The 19,095-nt window shown below is 37.9% G+C and overlaps 1 protein-coding gene across 3 annotated transcripts in view; it reads left to right on the top strand.

The window, feature by feature from the left end:
- Positions 1-19,095, top strand: part of PPARA (peroxisome proliferator activated receptor alpha) — a 55,404-nt gene that overhangs the window by 30,501 nt on the left and 5,808 nt on the right. For all 3 annotated transcript variants that reach the window (XM_067468929.1, XM_060778124.2, XM_060778126.2), the window contains 5 exons: positions 8,009-8,257; positions 9,598-9,758; positions 11,468-11,606; positions 14,728-14,930; positions 18,481-18,928. In XM_067468929.1, coding sequence (XP_067325030.1) covers positions 8,020-8,257; positions 9,598-9,758; positions 11,468-11,606; positions 14,728-14,930; positions 18,481-18,928 — 1,189 coding nt within the window. In that variant the 5' untranslated portion in view covers positions 8,009-8,019. The remainder of the gene's footprint in view (positions 1-8,008; positions 8,258-9,597; positions 9,759-11,467; positions 11,607-14,727; positions 14,931-18,480; positions 18,929-19,095) is intronic.

Genomic DNA, 19,095 nt, shown 5'->3' on the forward strand with positions numbered 1-19,095 from the left:
GCTGCCACAGAAACAGTCCATTGGGAACTGCTTGCAAAGGGTGCCTGAGAAGCTCAAGATGGCAAAGGCATCTGAGATCATGGAGCTTCTGGAGGCCTCCCCATCAAAACCCTCCAGCTCCTTAGTGGTGCCCCTTCCTACCTTCCTTCCACACTCACTGCAGGCTCTGTGATGTACTGGTAGGTGCCTTGGAGGATTGGGAGGGAGGGAGGGGACAGGGCCTTGGGATCCACTGAGCAGGTGCCATGCCAGATGGGCCCCTCTTCCCAGAATAAGGAAACTCCTAGCAATATGTCCCTAAACGCACTTTATTAGTGATCTAGGATTGTCTGCATGCTCCATCCCTCTTCAAGATTTCTGTCCTAGTTACATGTCACCTGGTCACGCCCAGCATTATTTAAAAAATTTTAATTGTTACATTTGGCCCAGCCATAGGTTTTTAAACGTCGCTGTGTTATTGTTAATGTTTACTGCTTATTTTCTCTTAATAAGTTTTATTTATTGTTGTATTACTGTGGCTATTTTTTTTATTGTTGTATTGTGGGCTCGGCCTCATGTAAGCCGCACTGAGTCTCTTGGGGAGATGGTAGCGGGGTACAAATAAAGTATTATTATTATTATTATTATTATTATTATTATTATTAATCTCTCTTTTGAAAGGAGTTCCTGCAGAGCAGCGCTTCCTTCTTCCTCTTCCTCCTCCTCCTCCTCCTCTTCCTCTGTTCCCAACAACACATTGTTTGTAGGTTAAAACCGTGTTCAGATATCAAAATGTCACTCTAGGCCAAGTGACAATTTGTAAGTCAAAATGTACTTATGTTGGGACATCTGTACATAGAGGTTCTACTGTACTTCTCTTGCAACTGTTTGATTAAAATTGTTAGTGTGAATATCTCTTGCTAAATCGGGGTATATGAGGGGTAACTTTTAGTATACAGACACCTACTCCTTGTTATGGAAGAAATTTCTATTGTTCCTCTCTGGAAATTTTTATCTTTAATTGTTCTGAAGTGTCTATCGGTATATTTAGTTTTTCTGTCAAAACTAAATAGGTGGGAAGTTAGAAGTCCCCACCTTTTTGCCTCTCCCTCCTGAGCGTCTCTCTCTCTCTTCGGAAAGCTAGGATGAAGGCAATCTTATGAATGATGTTTAAACATTAATTTATAAGCTCCTAAACAAACAAATGACTTCATAAATGTCCAACTTCTGTACTAGTGGCAACAACACAAACTTTTGAGCTGAACTTTGCCCTTAAAAAGTTTATTTCAATGAAGATTACTATGTTTAGTGCAGTCTTGGGTGGAGCTCTGACAGTTCAAGTACAAAAGCTTCTGTTCCAGGAGGAGATGTTGGAGGCAATATCTGTATTCCATTCAGCATTTGTTGGCTGGTCCTAGACTTCTTGCTTTGATTGTGTTTGCTTCAGTGCTGATTATTTGCCTAACTCACTGGATTTCTCAGTGTAATAAACTGGTTTAGACGATGGATTGCTGTCTCTGGATCATCTATGCTAATGTTCCCATCTTTCTGCCAGGGTCTGCTCAGTTAACCCTCATAATTCCCTGTTACTTTGCATTTTAATTCGTCCTTGTCTGGATACCTCCCCCTTACTCAGACCTTTTCTGAGCCTAGACCCTTGGACTGTTTTGAATTTATTTCCAGACCCATTCTGCCTATAACAGGATGGGCCCTGGAAAGCTATTGACCTGGCTATCCAAGAATCCTGAAATATGGGAAAGTTTCTTGCTCAGGACCTAGTTCTTTGCTCACATCCTCACCTCTTTTGAGTAACTACCTAAAGGCTGACAGGTATTGATTACCAAGAGTAGGATATGAATCCAAGATTCCCCTGAGTACCATTTATCTTCTTGAAGGCTATCCACCAGCAAGGTGTGAAATACTACCTGAAAAATCTTATCTATCCTAGCTTTCAGTGAATAACATGAAAGCAATTTTATATTTTCTTCAGGATGGGTTAGTCATGAGCTTTAGTAAATTATATATTAAAGGGACAAGCAGGTATTTTTGAAATTGTGTTGGTAAATTTTGAAATATGTTTCTTGTACTTGTATCCTATTTGGCCAAATCATAATAAATCTCCGTAGCTTTTACTTCAACCAGGAGTGCTTGTTCCCAATCTGGGCTGATCTGGTGTAGCGGAATCCCCTTATCCATGGTCCTAGCTAAAATCATTGCACTGTGATAGGGAGCTCTGTTTTTTGATGACCAGTTATTCCTTTCCTTTATCAATAAGATGGTCTTCCAGCCAGAATCTGGCTTTGTGCCTAAGTAAACTCCTTGATTTTTTTAAAGAAAAGTCTCTCCTGTCCTACCTAAATAAGGTAGCTATTGTACTACAGGTTCTGGGACCAGGCTTTTGAACAGCAGGCATAAATAGCGCTTTGGATATGAAATTTGACTGGAATAGTGATACGGTGGTTAATACCGTTTTTATTGATTGAGTTAATGTTCTATTTATTGTTTTAATTGTTGTTATATTGCTTTGTTATATTTAATGGCATCAATGTGCCCAAATGTAAGCCGTCCTGAGTCCCCCTTCGGGGGTTGAGAAGGATGGGGTAGAATTGCTGGAAATAAATAAAATAAAATAAATAAATAATATTCAAGGGAATGGGCTAGCAGATAGTTGGTCAGTACTGGGTGATGCATTTCTACCAAGGCCAATTTTGGAAGCATATGAAATTGGCATCCTTATTTTTGTCATTATTATTCTCACCATCAGCTTTATTTATCTCTTGTCTTTTCCCTGAAACCCAAATCAAGGTGGTTTAACATTAGAAAGATAACAAAAAATATACAAAATCAGCATTAAAACTAAATCAAATTATTAACCTTATTGAAAACATACACTTTCAAACAGATTTTAAAATTAAAAATCATTGTTTAAAATAATTCTATTTCAAAGGTTTGTTTGAATAAAATAATTCTATTCTAAAAGCATTTTCATCTGTTTACTGGACAGCAAGAAGGGAGTCATTTTAGTTTCCTCAGGAAGGCAATTCCAAAGTCTAGGGCACATACTGTAAAAAATGCATCATCTTTAAGATCAATTTCCCCCTTCTGTTGCAGAGACCAGCAATTTCCTTCTCTAAACTGGAAGTAACCATTTAACAATGTCTGTCAGCCCTGTGCATGTAAAGAGATAGGCAAGGTTTCCTCAAATTAGTGTATGCTTTTCTTATTTTTCTGTTGTTGTTTTGTTTAGTTTGGCGTTAGGTGCCAGTGGTTGTGATGTTCTTTTGTCCTTTACACTTCCATGTTGAAGGATATGGCATCTCTTCCAGTTAAATTATGTTACACTGATTTTATACGTGTGTGATATACATCCACACGTTGGTGTATTGATAGCACCAATAACTTATTTGGAAGGTCACAATTAATGCAGTTTTTTAATCTTGCAATTGGTGTCATGCTTAATATTGTCTGATACATGTTCTGTTTGTATGCATTTCTTGGTATCCTCTAGAAATTAAAACTGTTTTTATCCCTTTTTTTCAGTATCACACATTTTTTTGGCATTCTTCAACATTTTTGTTTGTGCATATATGTCAGAATGTACAAATCCCGGAAGAAAAATGTTGTTTGGTTCTCATATATATGTTTTATAGAACACATGCTGTATCTATCTTATTTAATTGTGGAATCCTGGCCAGTTGAAAAATGCATGACTGAAGGTCCTTCTAGACAACCAGAGTACTGTGTTCATGTTGTAGCTTGGCTATTGTGCTACAGGCAAATGGAAAACTGCACAGGGGTGAGGGAACTGGATTCCTTCTTATGCAAGCATGTAAAAAATAATTATTAATGTAAGCTTGAATTATGCTGGCATGATGCCCCAACAGAATTCCAGCCTATAGCTATTTAGCAGCATGTACTTGCAGGTTCCACTTGTAAAATTATTATTATTTTACCAGTCTTGCAATATAGTCTTCTTTTTCCAACTGTGTTTTGAAGAGTCCTGGGAAGCAAATGAGGACTTGCTCAATGCCAAGATCATTTATAATGGGCACTTTGGTATCTGTGACCAGCCTTCACCTGCAGTGGAGCAGTTGAAGAGTGTTTGCTATATTCAAGGTCATACAGCTGGTCTCATTAGAATAGAAATTTTAAACCAAGGATCCCTTGGCTTCTTAGGGGTAAGTGGAAAGATTTCAAAAGGCCTGTGAGCTTAATTTTTTTAAAATCAATGACAGCGTATTATCTTTACTTTCTCTGACCTCCAATTGAAATCTTGCATCAAAGTAGTTGCATATATACTTAATAATAATACACTTTATTTATAACCTGCCACCATCTCCCCAAAGAGGATTTGGGGCGGCTAACATGAGGCCAAGCCCAAAATAATACAACTTAATAAACACACAATAAAAATACATCATAACAAAATATAAAATAACAAAATCAACAATATAAAGCAGCATAGTAAAACCAGACACAAAGGGTGGGCCAAATGTAAGAGGTAAAATGTTAAAAAGTAAAAACCCTGAGTGAGATAGGGATAAAAGTGCATTTGTAGGAGAGGAGCTCAACAGGGAGGAACCATGGGATTTAGCCATTTTAGGGGGAGGGGGGAGAGATGCTTTATTCTGAGGGCAGCTATAGGCTAAGACAACCAATAGGGTTGAGTGGTCATTCTCCAAAATGACAACGGAAGAGCCAGGTTTTTAGGTCTTTCTTAAAACCAGCTAGGGTGGGGGCCTGCCTGATCTCCCTAGGTAGTGAATTCCATACCTTGACATATATCCAACACATGATCACGGTCCTGCTATGTACAAATTGAGTAGTGTCTTTGATTTTCTGAGGTGCAGGGGCACCATTTTGCGATGATCAATCACAGAGTCAGCACAAGTTAGAAATGTTGAAAATGTTGATGTTGCGTATCTTTAAACTATCTGCTGCTACATTCTGAGAAGGGGTCTGTAGTTTTCACCTGACTAGCAAAGGTTAAGAATCCTTGCATTTGAGTAGCAGGGAGTCTAAAGTCCTGATGAATTAATGTCTTGTGTGAACAAAACATGCCGGAGATGCTGTTAAAGTTCTGCAGCAGATGCGTAGGAGTTCCTAATCCAGAACACATAAATAGTTTTGCACAAATTCACACTGAAAATGATTTTAAGAACACTAGTCTAGCGAATTAAATTTCCATAAAGATTAGTTCAAGGCAAACCTCAGTGCTGCTGCTGTGTGCAGTTGTTGGTTGCAGGTTACCATCAAATCTTAACCACATTGACTGTGATGGAATTATGCTTTTTCTTTAAATGTGGCTAAATGGGTGTGTATATTGCAGTTGAAAATAAGTGTAAAACACACTTGTGGACAAAAAAACCTAATTATTGAATAGCTAGCTATTTATGCAACCTGAGGATGTATACAGGATCTTTGGAGAGGAGAGATTCACCATATGTGTAGTGGACTCTTGCTCTTTCTGGCTCTGAAGCACAACCAGAACCAATTGGTAAGTAAAGTGGTGAACACCTCATTGGTTCGCCTCAACGCAGCCTCTTTTAGGCAGCTTTCCATTCTGCAGAAAATAAGCTGCATTGAGACTTTTGGGGAAAGGTGGGGGGCACGCTCTCCCAGAACCCCACCATGTTAGAGAAAGGTTAGCCAATATCCCTTTCCTGAACAAGGTTTTAAGAGTGTATGATGGCTCCCCAGCTCCAGGAATTCCTGGATGGAATGGATTATCAAGATCCATTTGAAGCTGATTACAGCCTGGTTATGTCACAGCTATAGATAGCTTTGGTTGCCTTGATGGATGACCTATGATGGGAACTGGACAAGACAAGTATGTCCATGTTGGATCTCCTAGCAGATTTCAGTACCATTGACCCATGATATACTTCTGGGATTCTTCTCTGGGGGCATGGTTTTACAGTTGTTTCAGTTCTTCCTGGAGGGTTGAACTCAGAAAGTGCTGCAGGTTAATTTTACCCTGTTTACCCATGAGATCATTTGGGGGTTGAGTTCGGTCCTCCATGCTGTTTAAGCACTGGGATATGTTAACCAAATTTTGGGGAGATCAATGTCATTAACATGCAGGTAAAACCCAACTCTGTCTCTCCTTTGTATCTGATTCCAAAAATTGATATGATATGGCTTGTAGTTGCTGAATTCATCTTAACTATGATTTTTACTTGAAATTATATACCATCATTTCATCTTCTTTATACAGTTCCCATTTTACTACTTTCACCTTTAAAAATTATCCTAAATATATGCGTTCTCTTGTTAGTCATATAGCATTCCTACTCTGGGATATAATTTCCTGGTAATTTCTAGGATCATGTTGAAGGGTTATCTTGTTCCACTCAGTTGTCTTCTATTCCTTTGCAGTTATTATAACAGTTCCCGTTATCCCTACATGTAAGTTGCTGAACAGTTTCATTCTCTGTTTCTGACACCTTTTACTTTTGCTTCTCTTATTTGTAACCATTTGAAGAATTTACCTGTCATCCAGTAAGGAATTCCATTCTTTTTGGTTACAGATAGCATCTTTTTCATTCTTCCCTGAAGAGGTCACTGATTTTGTTCAAGTATTCTTTTTGTTTCCCCATATGTTAGTAGAGTAAATCTATCTCCCTGTGGCCTTCAAATCCTTTAAGTATGTTCTTCAGATTGCATTTTGGCACAGTGATGGACTTCATGTACATTTTTAATTTTACCCTAATCTTTGATATGAGCCATTTATGGTCTGTGCCACAATCTGCTTCTAGTTTGTTTTTGCAGAGAGAATTGGGCTTCTCCAACTTCTGCTTCTAATTTTATAGTCTATTGATATTTGTGTTGGCCACCTAGTGACATCTCTTTAGCTGCCTGAAGAGTGTGTTGGCAACAAACAGACTTTTTGTTCAGTGAATTAAATAAATTGCTCTCCTGCTTCATCTCTTGTTTATCCTAGGCTAAACTCTCCTATAGTGTTTGATTCTGCTACTTTTGGTTTTCAGTCTACAGTAATTACCAGGATTTCTTGTTTTATGTATGGTCAGTTTTCTCTTGGACTAATGCTTAGAATCTTGGATTATTATTATAATAGCCTTGTTCTATTATTTAGCCATACTTTGCCTTGCATCCCCTGATTGCTTTGGCTATAGTACATCTCACTGTTAACACTAGCCTGTGTGGTCTTTGATTGTCATTTCCAGAGTAAAACTTTGTGTAATTTTTTTTTCAAAATGTCACATTACTGCCCACTTTACCTTGCTCACATTAAGTATGACTACATTTATGTATTTTGTTTTACAATTTCTTACTTTCAATTATTCATGATTCTCATACTATATAGTTCAGTTGTGTCATTAGAAATAGGACATAGTTTTTCTCTGTTTTTCCTCAATTATTGGTTGAATGTCTTCGTACCTGGGAGTCTCGTCTTCCAGCACTATACCATTTTTATTATTTTATCAAAGGGTTTCCAATGTAAGGCATTCAGGAATAGTTTATCATTTTTGTTTTCTGCATAATACTTTAGAGTTAACTAAACTGCCACTGTTTTAGGTAAACCTTTGTCAGTATTCTTTATCAGTATCAGTAGCTAGCTGGCATATTTGTTCTGGCTCAGATTTTTTTTCCCTCCCCACTGGTAGGGAGTTCTGGGTCTGACTCTAACTCATCAGGGTCTAGTCATGGGGAAAATATCATAGACCTATAAATCTAATCCCAATTCATGTTATATTCCTATCATGGTATTCAAATGGAGGTGCTGATTCACATAAGTTGCATGCCAAATTTTGGCTGTGGCATTGTTACGTGTTGATTATACTTTTTTCAAGCCATTGGTAGAAATGTGTTTTCTCCATATAGATATTTACTTCTATTTCAGTATACAAACGTATCATTGATGCATGGGTTCTGGTTCATATAAACAATGCCTTCTCACAAACCATGCTTGATCATGATGGCATCTTTTGTTCTTACTGGTCAAATAATTGTAAATAAACAAATAGACATATGTATTTTGCTCATGTATCTTTTTTTTAACTTTCAGACAGTTAATAAATGTTAACTGGTGTAACTCCCCTCATCAAAATGATGGACACAGAAAGCCAGATTTGTCCCCTTATTTCCCTAAAAGAGGAGGATCTTGGCAGTCCTTTGTCTGAAGATTTTTTGCAAGATATGGAGAGTATTAAAGAACTCTCACAGTCTGTAAGTGGTGATAGCTCAGGAGCATTAAGTATAACAGATTTTCAGTCCTTGGAAAATGGACCCGGGTCTGATGGATCAATTATTACAGGTAAGAATTATGTCACCTACAATGGATTTAAAAGAACTGTGGTTCTTATGGATGACAAATATTAAATGTTCCAATTTCTGTACTGTTTACATGAAAATTAGATTAGTGCGTTTGTGTCTTGGATCCAATTGGAAATAACTGCATGTATTCTTAATTAAAAACTATTCTGCAGTTTGAGATAATTTGTGTGTTTCTTTAGAATATATATTTACTGTTAGTAGCTGGAATTCTAAATTGCCATCAACTCCACCAGCTCCACCAGCATCTGCTGACACTTCCAGATCCATGGTTTGCCAACACGCTCAAAGTCTAACAACACGATGCCCCTCAGACCCCAGCGAGTAAAGTCTGGAAAGGGAAGGACAGATGAAGATGTTAGCTTGAGAGAAGCTCAGTTTGACTCTGGAGCCACCTAAGAAGACTCACAAAAAGGGGAAAAAACATAGAAAAAAGAGAGAGAACAAAAGTACCTCTCATTTCTCTGACCCCTTCTGACCTGTCATACAGGTGTGGATAGACTGTCCATGGTTGTTTTGCTTAGCTTCGTCTACACCCCAGCCTGACAAGTCTCCACTTCCACAAGATTCAGAGGGCAAAATTCACATCTATTCATTGACAGGACAGCTGATGCAAGAATATCTAGCACAAGATTCTGAAACTATCATAGTAGCATGCCATACCTCTCCAAGTCACCATCAAGATTAATGTCTTGATACTGATCTAGCATGTACTATTCATGTTCAGGTTGGTCCTCTTTGGGATCTTGGGACTCAAAGTCCTCTGACTGTAGAAGTCTGTGTTTTACTGTATATTGGTTGTAATATTCTTATAGTCTATGTTTTATGTAATTGATTATGTTGTTGTTTATGTTCTGATTTTATTTTGTTGCTGTGTTGTTGGGCTTCGCCCCATGTAAGCCGCCCCAAGTCCCCGCTGGGGAGATGGTGGCGGGGTTCAAATAAAGTTTATATTATTATTATTATTATATTATTATTATTATTATTATTATTATTATTATTATTATTATTAACATTATGATGGTCCAGGTACATGAGATAGTACGATTACCAGTGCTATTCATTATCTCCATCTTGGTGTTGACTCCATTCTCACTTTGGAGATTAAATTTCTCCTGATTGAGAGGCCCTCCTCTGGAACCTACTGCAGCCACTCTTTCAGTCTCTCCCAAAATGACCCTTCCCAGCATATGGAAGTTGTACCAAAGCTTACTCACCAGCACTCTTCAGCTAGATTTTAGGAGGATTGGGTTTACTATTGGTATATGACGGTCATGATGGTCGGATTTTTCTAGCATTCACTTTTCTTTTCTTAACATTCAGACTCACTCTCACCAGCATCAAGTCCTTCATCAGTGAACCTTACCACTGTTCCAAGCAGCAAAGATGAAACATCCAATACAGCATTAAACATTGAATGTAGAATATGTGGAGATAAAGCTTCAGGCTACCATTATGGAGTTCATGCTTGTGAAGGTTGTAAGGTACTGGCCACAATATTTAACTTTTAAAAATATTACAGCATGATAGTCCAGTGCTTTGTAGAAAAAAAATCGAATGAAATTAAAACGAGGCAAAATTTGTGAAAAATAACTAGAATTAAGAATTTTTGGCAGAAATATATTTATTGGGACCTGTGACAAGGATGGCAAATGTATGTCCCCTAAAGCAAATGTATGTGCTTTAGGGGACATACATTTGCCATCCTTGTCACAGGTCCCAAACCCTATAATCTTATTAGTGAAATGGTTCAAATCAGCCAATTATTGTGCAGATCAGGAGCAGCAGCGGTGCACAAAATGTCTCTGCTCCCAGTCAGCAAAGCACCTGAATATTTCCTTTCATAGAAGAAAAATGGTAAAGCTAAGCATTGGGTCATAACAAGCCCTTCCTTTCCTTTCTCAGTTCTTTGTTTGGAGCTAGTAGGGAAAGGAAGAAATCATTCCCTCAGTGATTCTGGGCTTCCACTGCTTATTGTCCAGGTCAGATAGAAAGGTCCCCAATCTGGAGTGAAACAGGGAATTGTTGTTATAGTTCACAAATATGCAGTGTGAAATTAAAAGATCTATGTTTCAAACATATCTTATTAAGATCGTCAGGGGCTGCTATGATTTTTTATATTCTTAATGATGTTCAATAGTGTTTTAACACTTGTATATTGGTATATTTTAAGTTGTATTGTTATACTTTCATTGTGAGCCACTTTGAGTCTCCGGATGGAGAGAAAAAGCAGGATATAAATAGACATAATAATAATAATAATAATAATAATAATAATAATAATAATAATCGAGGAATATACCATATACTCACAGTTAACCATCACCCATGGACAGGCATGTAGATTGGGGGGGGGGCTTGGGAGGCTTCATCCTCCCCCCCCCCAAATTCTCATGGTGGTCCGCGAGAAGGCCTTACTGGTACATTATTTAAATTGTTATGTTTATTCATATCATGATCTGATCACCATGCTCAATATATCCCATATGCATGGAGGTATTGGGGTAACGATACAAAAGGTTTACTAGGGTAGACCCTCTTTCACTCAGACTCAGTCCCCCCCCCCCCCCTCCAAATCAAACTCAGCTCCCCCCGAAACAAAATCCTGGCTACGGGCCTGCCCATGGGGATTGGTAGTGCTGGATAAATTTATTTTCTGTTTGCTTGAAAGTTACTATTAAACATAGGTCTAACTAAAAGTATACCCCATATTATGCCATACCATAAACTCTGTATTAACTTGATATTAATATTGAAATACAGTAATTAAAAGCAAGCGATGACAAATTTTACTTGATTTAACACAGTTTCCTTATATTATAAAACAGCTTTGTGAATGCAGTATTATTTCTTTGATTATTTTTTTTTCTGGTTGCTTCAGAGTTCTGGTTGCTTGTGTTCCAGTTAACTGAGCGTCTACTGTACTTTTCAGATGAAGGAAGTTTTTCATCATGCACTGTATGCTTAACATTTGTATAATATTTGTCTACTGTTACTTCTGCAGATAGTTGAATAGAAAATAAAAGAAGGAGAGCAAGTGTAGCACCATGCCAGGCATGTTAACTTGGAAGTAAACTCTCTTAGTGGGACATAATTCCTAGTAAGAATTTTTAGAAATGTGGCCTTAAATGTGAAACGAACCTTCAGTAATCTTCAGTGTATCTAATGTGTTCTTTCTTCAAATTTTTCACAGGGCTTCTTTAGGCGGACAATCAGATTAAAACTTATTTATGATAATTGTGACCGCAATTGCAAGATTCAGAAAAAAAATCGCAACAAATGCCAATACTGCCGTTTTCAAAAATGCATTTCGGTAGGAATGTCTCATAATGGTAGGTAAGAGCGACCAGAATTTTTATTTTACCTTAACTACTACATTCTACTACTGTCTGAAAGGATTCCTACAGAATCCTTACAGACAGTGCCAGTTCTAGGAAGAAAACTGGAACACTCCAGAAGAGAATTCTAAATAATTCACCAAATGTGCAGTGGCCTAGTGTAGGGTGGAACTCATAGCAGTAATGATGGTATTAAAGTGGTGTACCTCTGCAGTACAGATATACACTAAGGTTCCAGCTTCATTGCAATTTTGGCACAGTGTTCTAAGAATTCTATTTTACAGATTTTAGAAGCTATATAGAACTTCTAAATAGCAGCTAAGGCACTCTTGTTAATTCAACCCAGTAGTTTTAACTTTATTCGAATCAGCAAAGAGGGGCTGTGAAAATGTTTGTATACTTTGGCAGGTGGGAATGCTAATGAAAGGTAGCACTAACGCCGTACATGATGCATATTCACTTCCAGCGGGGCTCCATAGATGAACTGTGGTGCAAGTGTCCTATGATGCTTTGCTCCGAACACGGGAGACTTCCTGTATTCCGTAGGGAGCAATGGGGCCATGTGTGATGGGGAAAGCTTAGCTGCGGGCAAGGCAGGGCTGCCCCGTAAATTTGCCATGGAGGTTTGCAAATTTCCCCACTGTCCCTCATCAATGTGATGAAGTCCCTAGTTTATTTCACTTGTAACCTCTCAGACTAATTGTTAAAATTCTGAGCAAAGTGACATGTTTAAAAATATTACATGTTTGCGAGATCAGGCTGGGATTCTATTTAGAGAGAAGCAATACTCTGCTACACTTTAGCACACTCTAGGCAATACAGTTATTCCTCCATATAGGGGCACAAGACTCCCATGAAACTGAAAAAAAATTGAGCATAGGTCCGCTATTTTTTTTCCAGAGAGAACACTTCTCTACATATTTGTATGTCCTACATCATGATTCTGTGGTCAACATCCAGTGAAAGTTGACCATGGAACTGTGTTAGAGAGACCTACAATTGCCGAGAGAGAACATGTTTTTAGTCATATATAGGATAGCAGCAAAAGTGGCACCATCCAGCTCACAAGCATAAATTTCTTTGTACCTTCACTTCTGTGTTATTTTCTCTATTCAATCCACATATCTCTTTGCACCCCAATATTATTGCCATCTTTGTCTTCCCACGCCCCATAGATTTCCCAGGAGCAGTAGTATTTTCCTTCCTTTTCCTCCTAACTCTGCTATTGCAATGTTTGTTCTACATGGGTGTTCTCTTCTTTTTCTTCACTGAACTTAAGCGCAATTCGTGGGGTCTTAGATATAAATGTGTCACTAAGCATGGTGGCAGAAAGCTAGAAAACTGATGCTATTTCCAATACATACCTTTAAATCAGAACTTGGCAACTACAGAAAGTCAGGGACCAGTCTTCTCCCTATGAGACTATCCAGGGACCAAATGTCAAAAATGCCCCCCAAATCCACTGCTGGATTTTAAATAATATTTAGTAAACATTGTATAGTGCATACTACTCTTCCAACCTATTTAAAATGTGAGTGGTCTCTCTTGGAAACGTTTTTACCCTTGTGTCACCATGTGAGCCAGTCTCTTGTTTTCTTTTTTCTTTTTTTGGGGGGGGGGGGGGGGTACTGCTGCTTGCTCTGCTTCTTCTTTTATTCCTCCTACTCTCTTCCTCACCTCACCCCTCTTACATGACACCTTTTGTGATCTTCTTGTGCATTGTTCATTTTCCTGTCTCTCCTACTCCCTCCCATGCCTCAGTTCACATAATTATGTGAACAGCCACAGACCCATACCTAATATTATTGTTGCTTGCCATGGCATTGCACTTAATTCCCGGGCCCCCTATAATTTTTGGGCTTGCACAAATCTTGGCCCGGCTTTTTAAATTTTTAAATTGCCTTGAACAGGCAGAATTACTTTTAATGTATGTTTGTTATGGCGACAATTTTTATGCTTATATTTTGTTTTGTTAATCTTATGCTTATGTTGGAGCCCCCGTGGCGCAGTGGGTTAAAGCACTGAGCTGCTGAGCTTGTTGATCGAAAGGTCGCAGGTTCAATTCCGGGGAGCGGCGTGAGCTTCCGCTATCAGCCCTAGCTTCTGCCAACCTAGCAGTTCGAAAACATGCAAATGTGAGTAAATCAATAGGTACCGCTCCGGCGGGAAGGTAACGGCGCTCCATGCAGTCATTCCGGCCACATGACCCTGGAGATGTCTACGGACAACGCTGGCTCTTCGGCTTAGAAATGGAGATGAGCACCACACCCCAGAGTCAGACATGACTGGACTTAATGTCAGGGGACTACCTTTACCTTTTATGCTTATGTTGTTTTTTACCTTGTATGTTTTGTGATGTTACCTGGGAACCGCTCTGAGTCTCCTAGGGGAGATGGAGCGGTATAGAAATAAAATATTATTATTATTATCATTATTATTATTATTATTATTATTATTATTATTTTGCACCATTCTTTTTATTCTTGCTCACTATCACTCAAACTGCTTGCTCACCTCCTCCCTCCCTCCCTTTTCCTGCACCATTGCCTTGTGACCAGTATTTGCTTCTTGCACTCTAATGCTCCCACCACTTGTTCTCCCAACTGTCATATTTGAAATCCCTGAAGAATAATTTGACAGCAGAGTTTCTCTATATTTTGCCCTATATCTTGACTTCCATAAAAGCTAGAGAGTTACTTTAAAAAAAATGAAATCTTGGGGTCTAATAACATGCCTAGATTCTAGATAAAACCCATCTATCCAGGTGATATTGCAACCCTAACTACGTATGGTTCCAGGGTCTCACTTTTCCCACCCCTGCTTTAAATCTAGGGAATGGGTGACTAGTGCAGATGGAATGACAGAGACACTCTGAAGGATTTAAGCCATTTTAAGGATTAGCCCCTCAAATGAAGGAAAGGACCATAAACTGAGCATTTTGAATTATCCAGTGAGTATGAGAATGCACATATAGAGAAGGTCTTACTTTGGGGCTTTCTGTAGTGATGGGTTGATCTAATTGTAATGATATTTATGCTGGGATCTGATATACTTGCATGGTGATGTGTAAGGTCAGGTTATGTATGTTCCACCTGAAATGCATATTTTTCCTCAGCAATTCGATTTGGCCGGATGCCAAGATCAGAAAAGGCAAAGTTGAAGGCTGAAGTTCTAATCGGTGAACACTGTATAGAAAATTCTGAAGCTGCAGATCTTAAATCACTTGCCAAAAGAATTTATGAAGCATATTTGAAAAACTTTAATATGAACAAAGTCAAAGCTAGACTCATACTTGCGGGGAAAACCAGTAATAATCCAGTAAGTATCGTAAAGTGTTTGAAATGTTTTTAAAAGTCAACTCAGCATGTGTGAGCTTATATAATGAGAATAATTGATTACTCTAGTAAGCCTGCATAATCAGATATTTTTAATCAAGCAATCATCACGATTATGTTTGTAATAATGGTTTATAAGGAGTTAACTTCTACTCTTCAATAAATTCACAGGGTATCCCACAAAATAATCATAATAAAATATATTCAAGTGCAATAAAATTTACAGTATAAATACAGTTGTGTAAATTCACACTTAATAATAATGTGATCTGGATAATTTAAAACTTGATCAGCAAAGACATAATATTGTTGAAGGCTTTCATGGCCAGAATCACTGGGTTGTTGTATGTTTTTTCGGGCTATATGGCCATGTTCTAGAGGCATTCTCTCCTAATGTTTCGCCTGCATCTATGGCAACTATCCTCAGTACCTCTGAGGATGCTTGCCATAGATGCAGGCAAAACGTCAGGAGAGAATACCTCTAGAACATGGCCATATAGCCCGAAAAAACCTACAACAACCCAAAGACATAATATATGTGATCAAATGATGTGAAAAGCTTTCATGGGGACTGAAACTTGTTAAAGCATGGTGTTCAAGTTATCTGGCCCACAGCTTATGATTAGGCTTGTGTGACATTGCTTTTCAAAGGATGACACTGCTTTCAAAGAATGAAGTACATGTTATGCTATTCAGTCCTAAACTTACCATACAGAGAGCCTTTTAAGACATGTGAATACCTAAAAAGCCTTACAGTGATTAAATATCACAGGCTCTTTACAAAGGTGAGATTAAATCTATTTCCCTCAGAGCTGCTAAGAGGCAGACTGTCTACTTCAAAAGACTATGCCCCTGTGGAAGAAATAAAATAGAAACAATAGAACACATTTTATTGCAGTGCCGCTGTTACAGTGCAACGTATCCAACTTTTATATCCAATCCTGTCCTGCATGACCAATCATCCCCTGCAGATGGTTAGTTATCTTTTAGAGGACAAGTACCACAGGGTGACTCTCATAATGTAAAATTCCTTGCAGTGGCAACAAGGCTGAGAAAGCAACTAACCTCTGATAGAAGTATTACTTGAAACCATGAAGATGTATCTTGTACAATGAACTTCTCCTGAGATGGGAGACTTTATAACGACTGTTCGTTTACTAATGGGTCTATGGACCATAATAAATGTTGTTGTTGATGATGATGATGTTGATGACGACAATGATGTTATGTTATTAATTAAATTACAACACTATTCAAACTATTTGTCTATGTTAAGTGTCAAACTTGTGGCCCTCCAGATACTTCAGATTCCAACTCCCGCAAGCCCTAGCCAGCTTGTCCAATGGCCAGGAATTCTGGAAGTAAAGCACATGGAGGGCCACAAGTTTGACACCTATGTACTTAAACAAATTTATCTTGCTGTTTGTAAAAGTATTCAGTAATTGTATTTTGTAATTCAAATTAAAGAGAAATGTATTTATAAGTCTAGCAGTATTTGAAATTATAGCTGGGATTCTAATGGCTTATGGAAAGTTGAAAGAAAAAGCATTTTTCAAAAGTAGATTGTGAAAAATATCCAGTATTGTACAGGAACAGTGTTATTGGTGTGGGTTTCCCAAAAACGCTAAATTAAAAAAAAAACTCCTAAATCAGTGGAGATTCGATGTGGGATTTTTATTTAACTTTTCTATTTAGTAATGTTGTTGATTCATAAATGGTTTTTCAATAGTCAAGAAAATTGAGCATGTAGCCGGGGGGGGGGGGGGGCTTGAGGGGCTTCAGCCCCCCCCCTCCCGAAATTCTCACGGTGGTTCACAAAAAGGCCTTACTGGTGCATTATTTAAACTGTTATGTTTATTCATATCATGATCTGATCACCATACTCAATATATCCCACATGCATGGGGGTATTGGGGTAGACTCAGCCTGAAACAAACTCAGCCCCCCGCCCCCCGAATTGAAATCCTGGCTACGGGCCTGGCTAGAAGGTAATAATTTGGAAAAAAGTCCCCACTAATTTCGGAGAGATTTACTGCTGGAGAGGTAGTTGTAGAACTGAAGAGTTATTATAATTTATTTATTTCCAAGGCACCATATTCTATTGTTGAACAACGTTTACCTTCAGGAGGCTCTTCCTAATGTTTAGGTGGAATATCTTTTCCTACCATTTGAATTATAATGATAATGATAATGATGATTATTATGTTTATTTATACCCTGCTTTTTCTCTCTACAAGGAAACTCAAAGCGACTTCCATTAAAAGCATTTCAAAACAATTGAAAATCACCAAATTTACAAACATTAAAAATGATTAAATATCAATGATATTAGAAAGTTTACATCAATTGCTCCATGTCCTAGTGTCCAGATCAGCAGAAAACAAGTTTGCCCCCTCCTCAATGTGACATACTTTCAAAGTTTATATATATTCTTGTGAAGGTTTGAAATTTAGGGAGAACCATCATATTTATTATTTTAATTCTATTTAAGTATAAACATTCTTGATATACAAAGCTACTCCTTCTCCTTTCCCATCTGGTCTATTTTTCAGAAATAGATTATACCCCTGTAGTACTACATTCCAGTCATGAAACTCATCCCACCTGGTTTAAGTGATGCCAATTACATTGCATTTGCTTTGTTATAATAAGTGTTCGAGTTCATCTTGTTTATTTCCCCTGCTTTGTGCAGTAGACACCCTCCCTAGTTGCTTATAGAAGTGTTTTTCCTTCTTGTTGTTGAGTTATTGTAGATATTGTTTTATGGAGAAATCCTTTAAAAGTGGAGAAGAATGTATCAATATTCACATCTAGTGAATAATTCTAATGCTTGCACATTGCTATACTTCCATGCAGTCAGTTTTCAAACATCAGGTTCTGTTGAAGAGGATGTGGCAAAACATTTTTGGACCACGAAAGATTATATTGCAGAGCGGTAACAGTCGTAAATCCTGTAAAATTTGTAGAAACTGAGTTTGCTAATTTTTCCCATCCCTTTCCATCTTGCTCAGAGAAACCAAAAGGACTGAAAGCTGTGCATGAAACTATTTTGCTGAAGCTGTGATAATGTAATTGTTATACCAGGCCATTGTTTTCAGCAGTAATTCAAATTGTAATTCAAATTAAGTGATTGTTTTCCCAATTTGCTGGTTTTTATTGTTTCTAACTTTGGTTAGAGACAGATTAACATCTTTGGGTGGAAACCGGGGTTATGATACAGACATTTGCTGAAACATATTGAATTGCTCTTCTTTATTGTGGAGTAGGAACATATCCCAATCCTTTCTATTTCGGTCTCTGGTAACAAATGCTATATTAAATAAGTCATGCCTAGAAACACATCTACTTAATTCACGGAGGTCTACTTGTACTACTAGCAAATGTTAAATATTTTTGAAGTAATTATGTGAGAAACGTCCATCTTATAAAGTAGTAACATTAACTTGAATTCAATTAGAAGTTTTCAAGAAGGGGTTTGATATATTGTATGCATACTGTTAGAATAATTACTTACAATTATTGTCTTTTTGTAGCCATTTGTTATACATGATATGGATACCTTGTGTATGGCAGAGAAGACACTGGTGGCCAAACTGGTAGCCAATGGGATACAAAACAAAGAGGCAGAAGTTCGAATCTTCCACTGCTGCCAGTGCACCTCAGTCGAGGCTGTAACAGAACTTACAGAATTTGCCAAATCTATCCCTGGCTTCTCCAGCCTAGACTTAAATGACCAGGTGACTCTACTCAAATATGGGGTATATGAAGCAATTTTTGCCATGCTGGCCTCTGTGATGAACAAAGATGGCATGTTAGTTGCCTATGGAAATGGTTTTATAACTCGAGAATTCCTTAAAAGTTTAAGGAAGCCATTTTGTGATATCATGGAGCCGAAGTTTGATTTTGCAATGAAATTCAATGCATTGGAGCTAGATGATAGCGACATCTCTCTTTTTGTGGCTGCTACAATTTGTTGTGGAGGTAAGACTTAAGATATAATGCTCTATTGTCTTGAACAGAAATCTCTTTCATGGCTTATTTTTCTTCTGATTAAGAGTTTTGACTATTTGTCTCCCACTATTTTTCAGAACTACCCAAAGTACCTACTGTATTTTCTGGCATATAAAATGACTGGGCATATAAGACGA

Source organism: Anolis sagrei, chromosome 5 (genome assembly GCF_037176765.1).
Source record: "Anolis sagrei isolate rAnoSag1 chromosome 5, rAnoSag1.mat, whole genome shotgun sequence".
Taxonomy (NCBI): Eukaryota; Metazoa; Chordata; class Lepidosauria; order Squamata; family Dactyloidae; genus Anolis; species Anolis sagrei.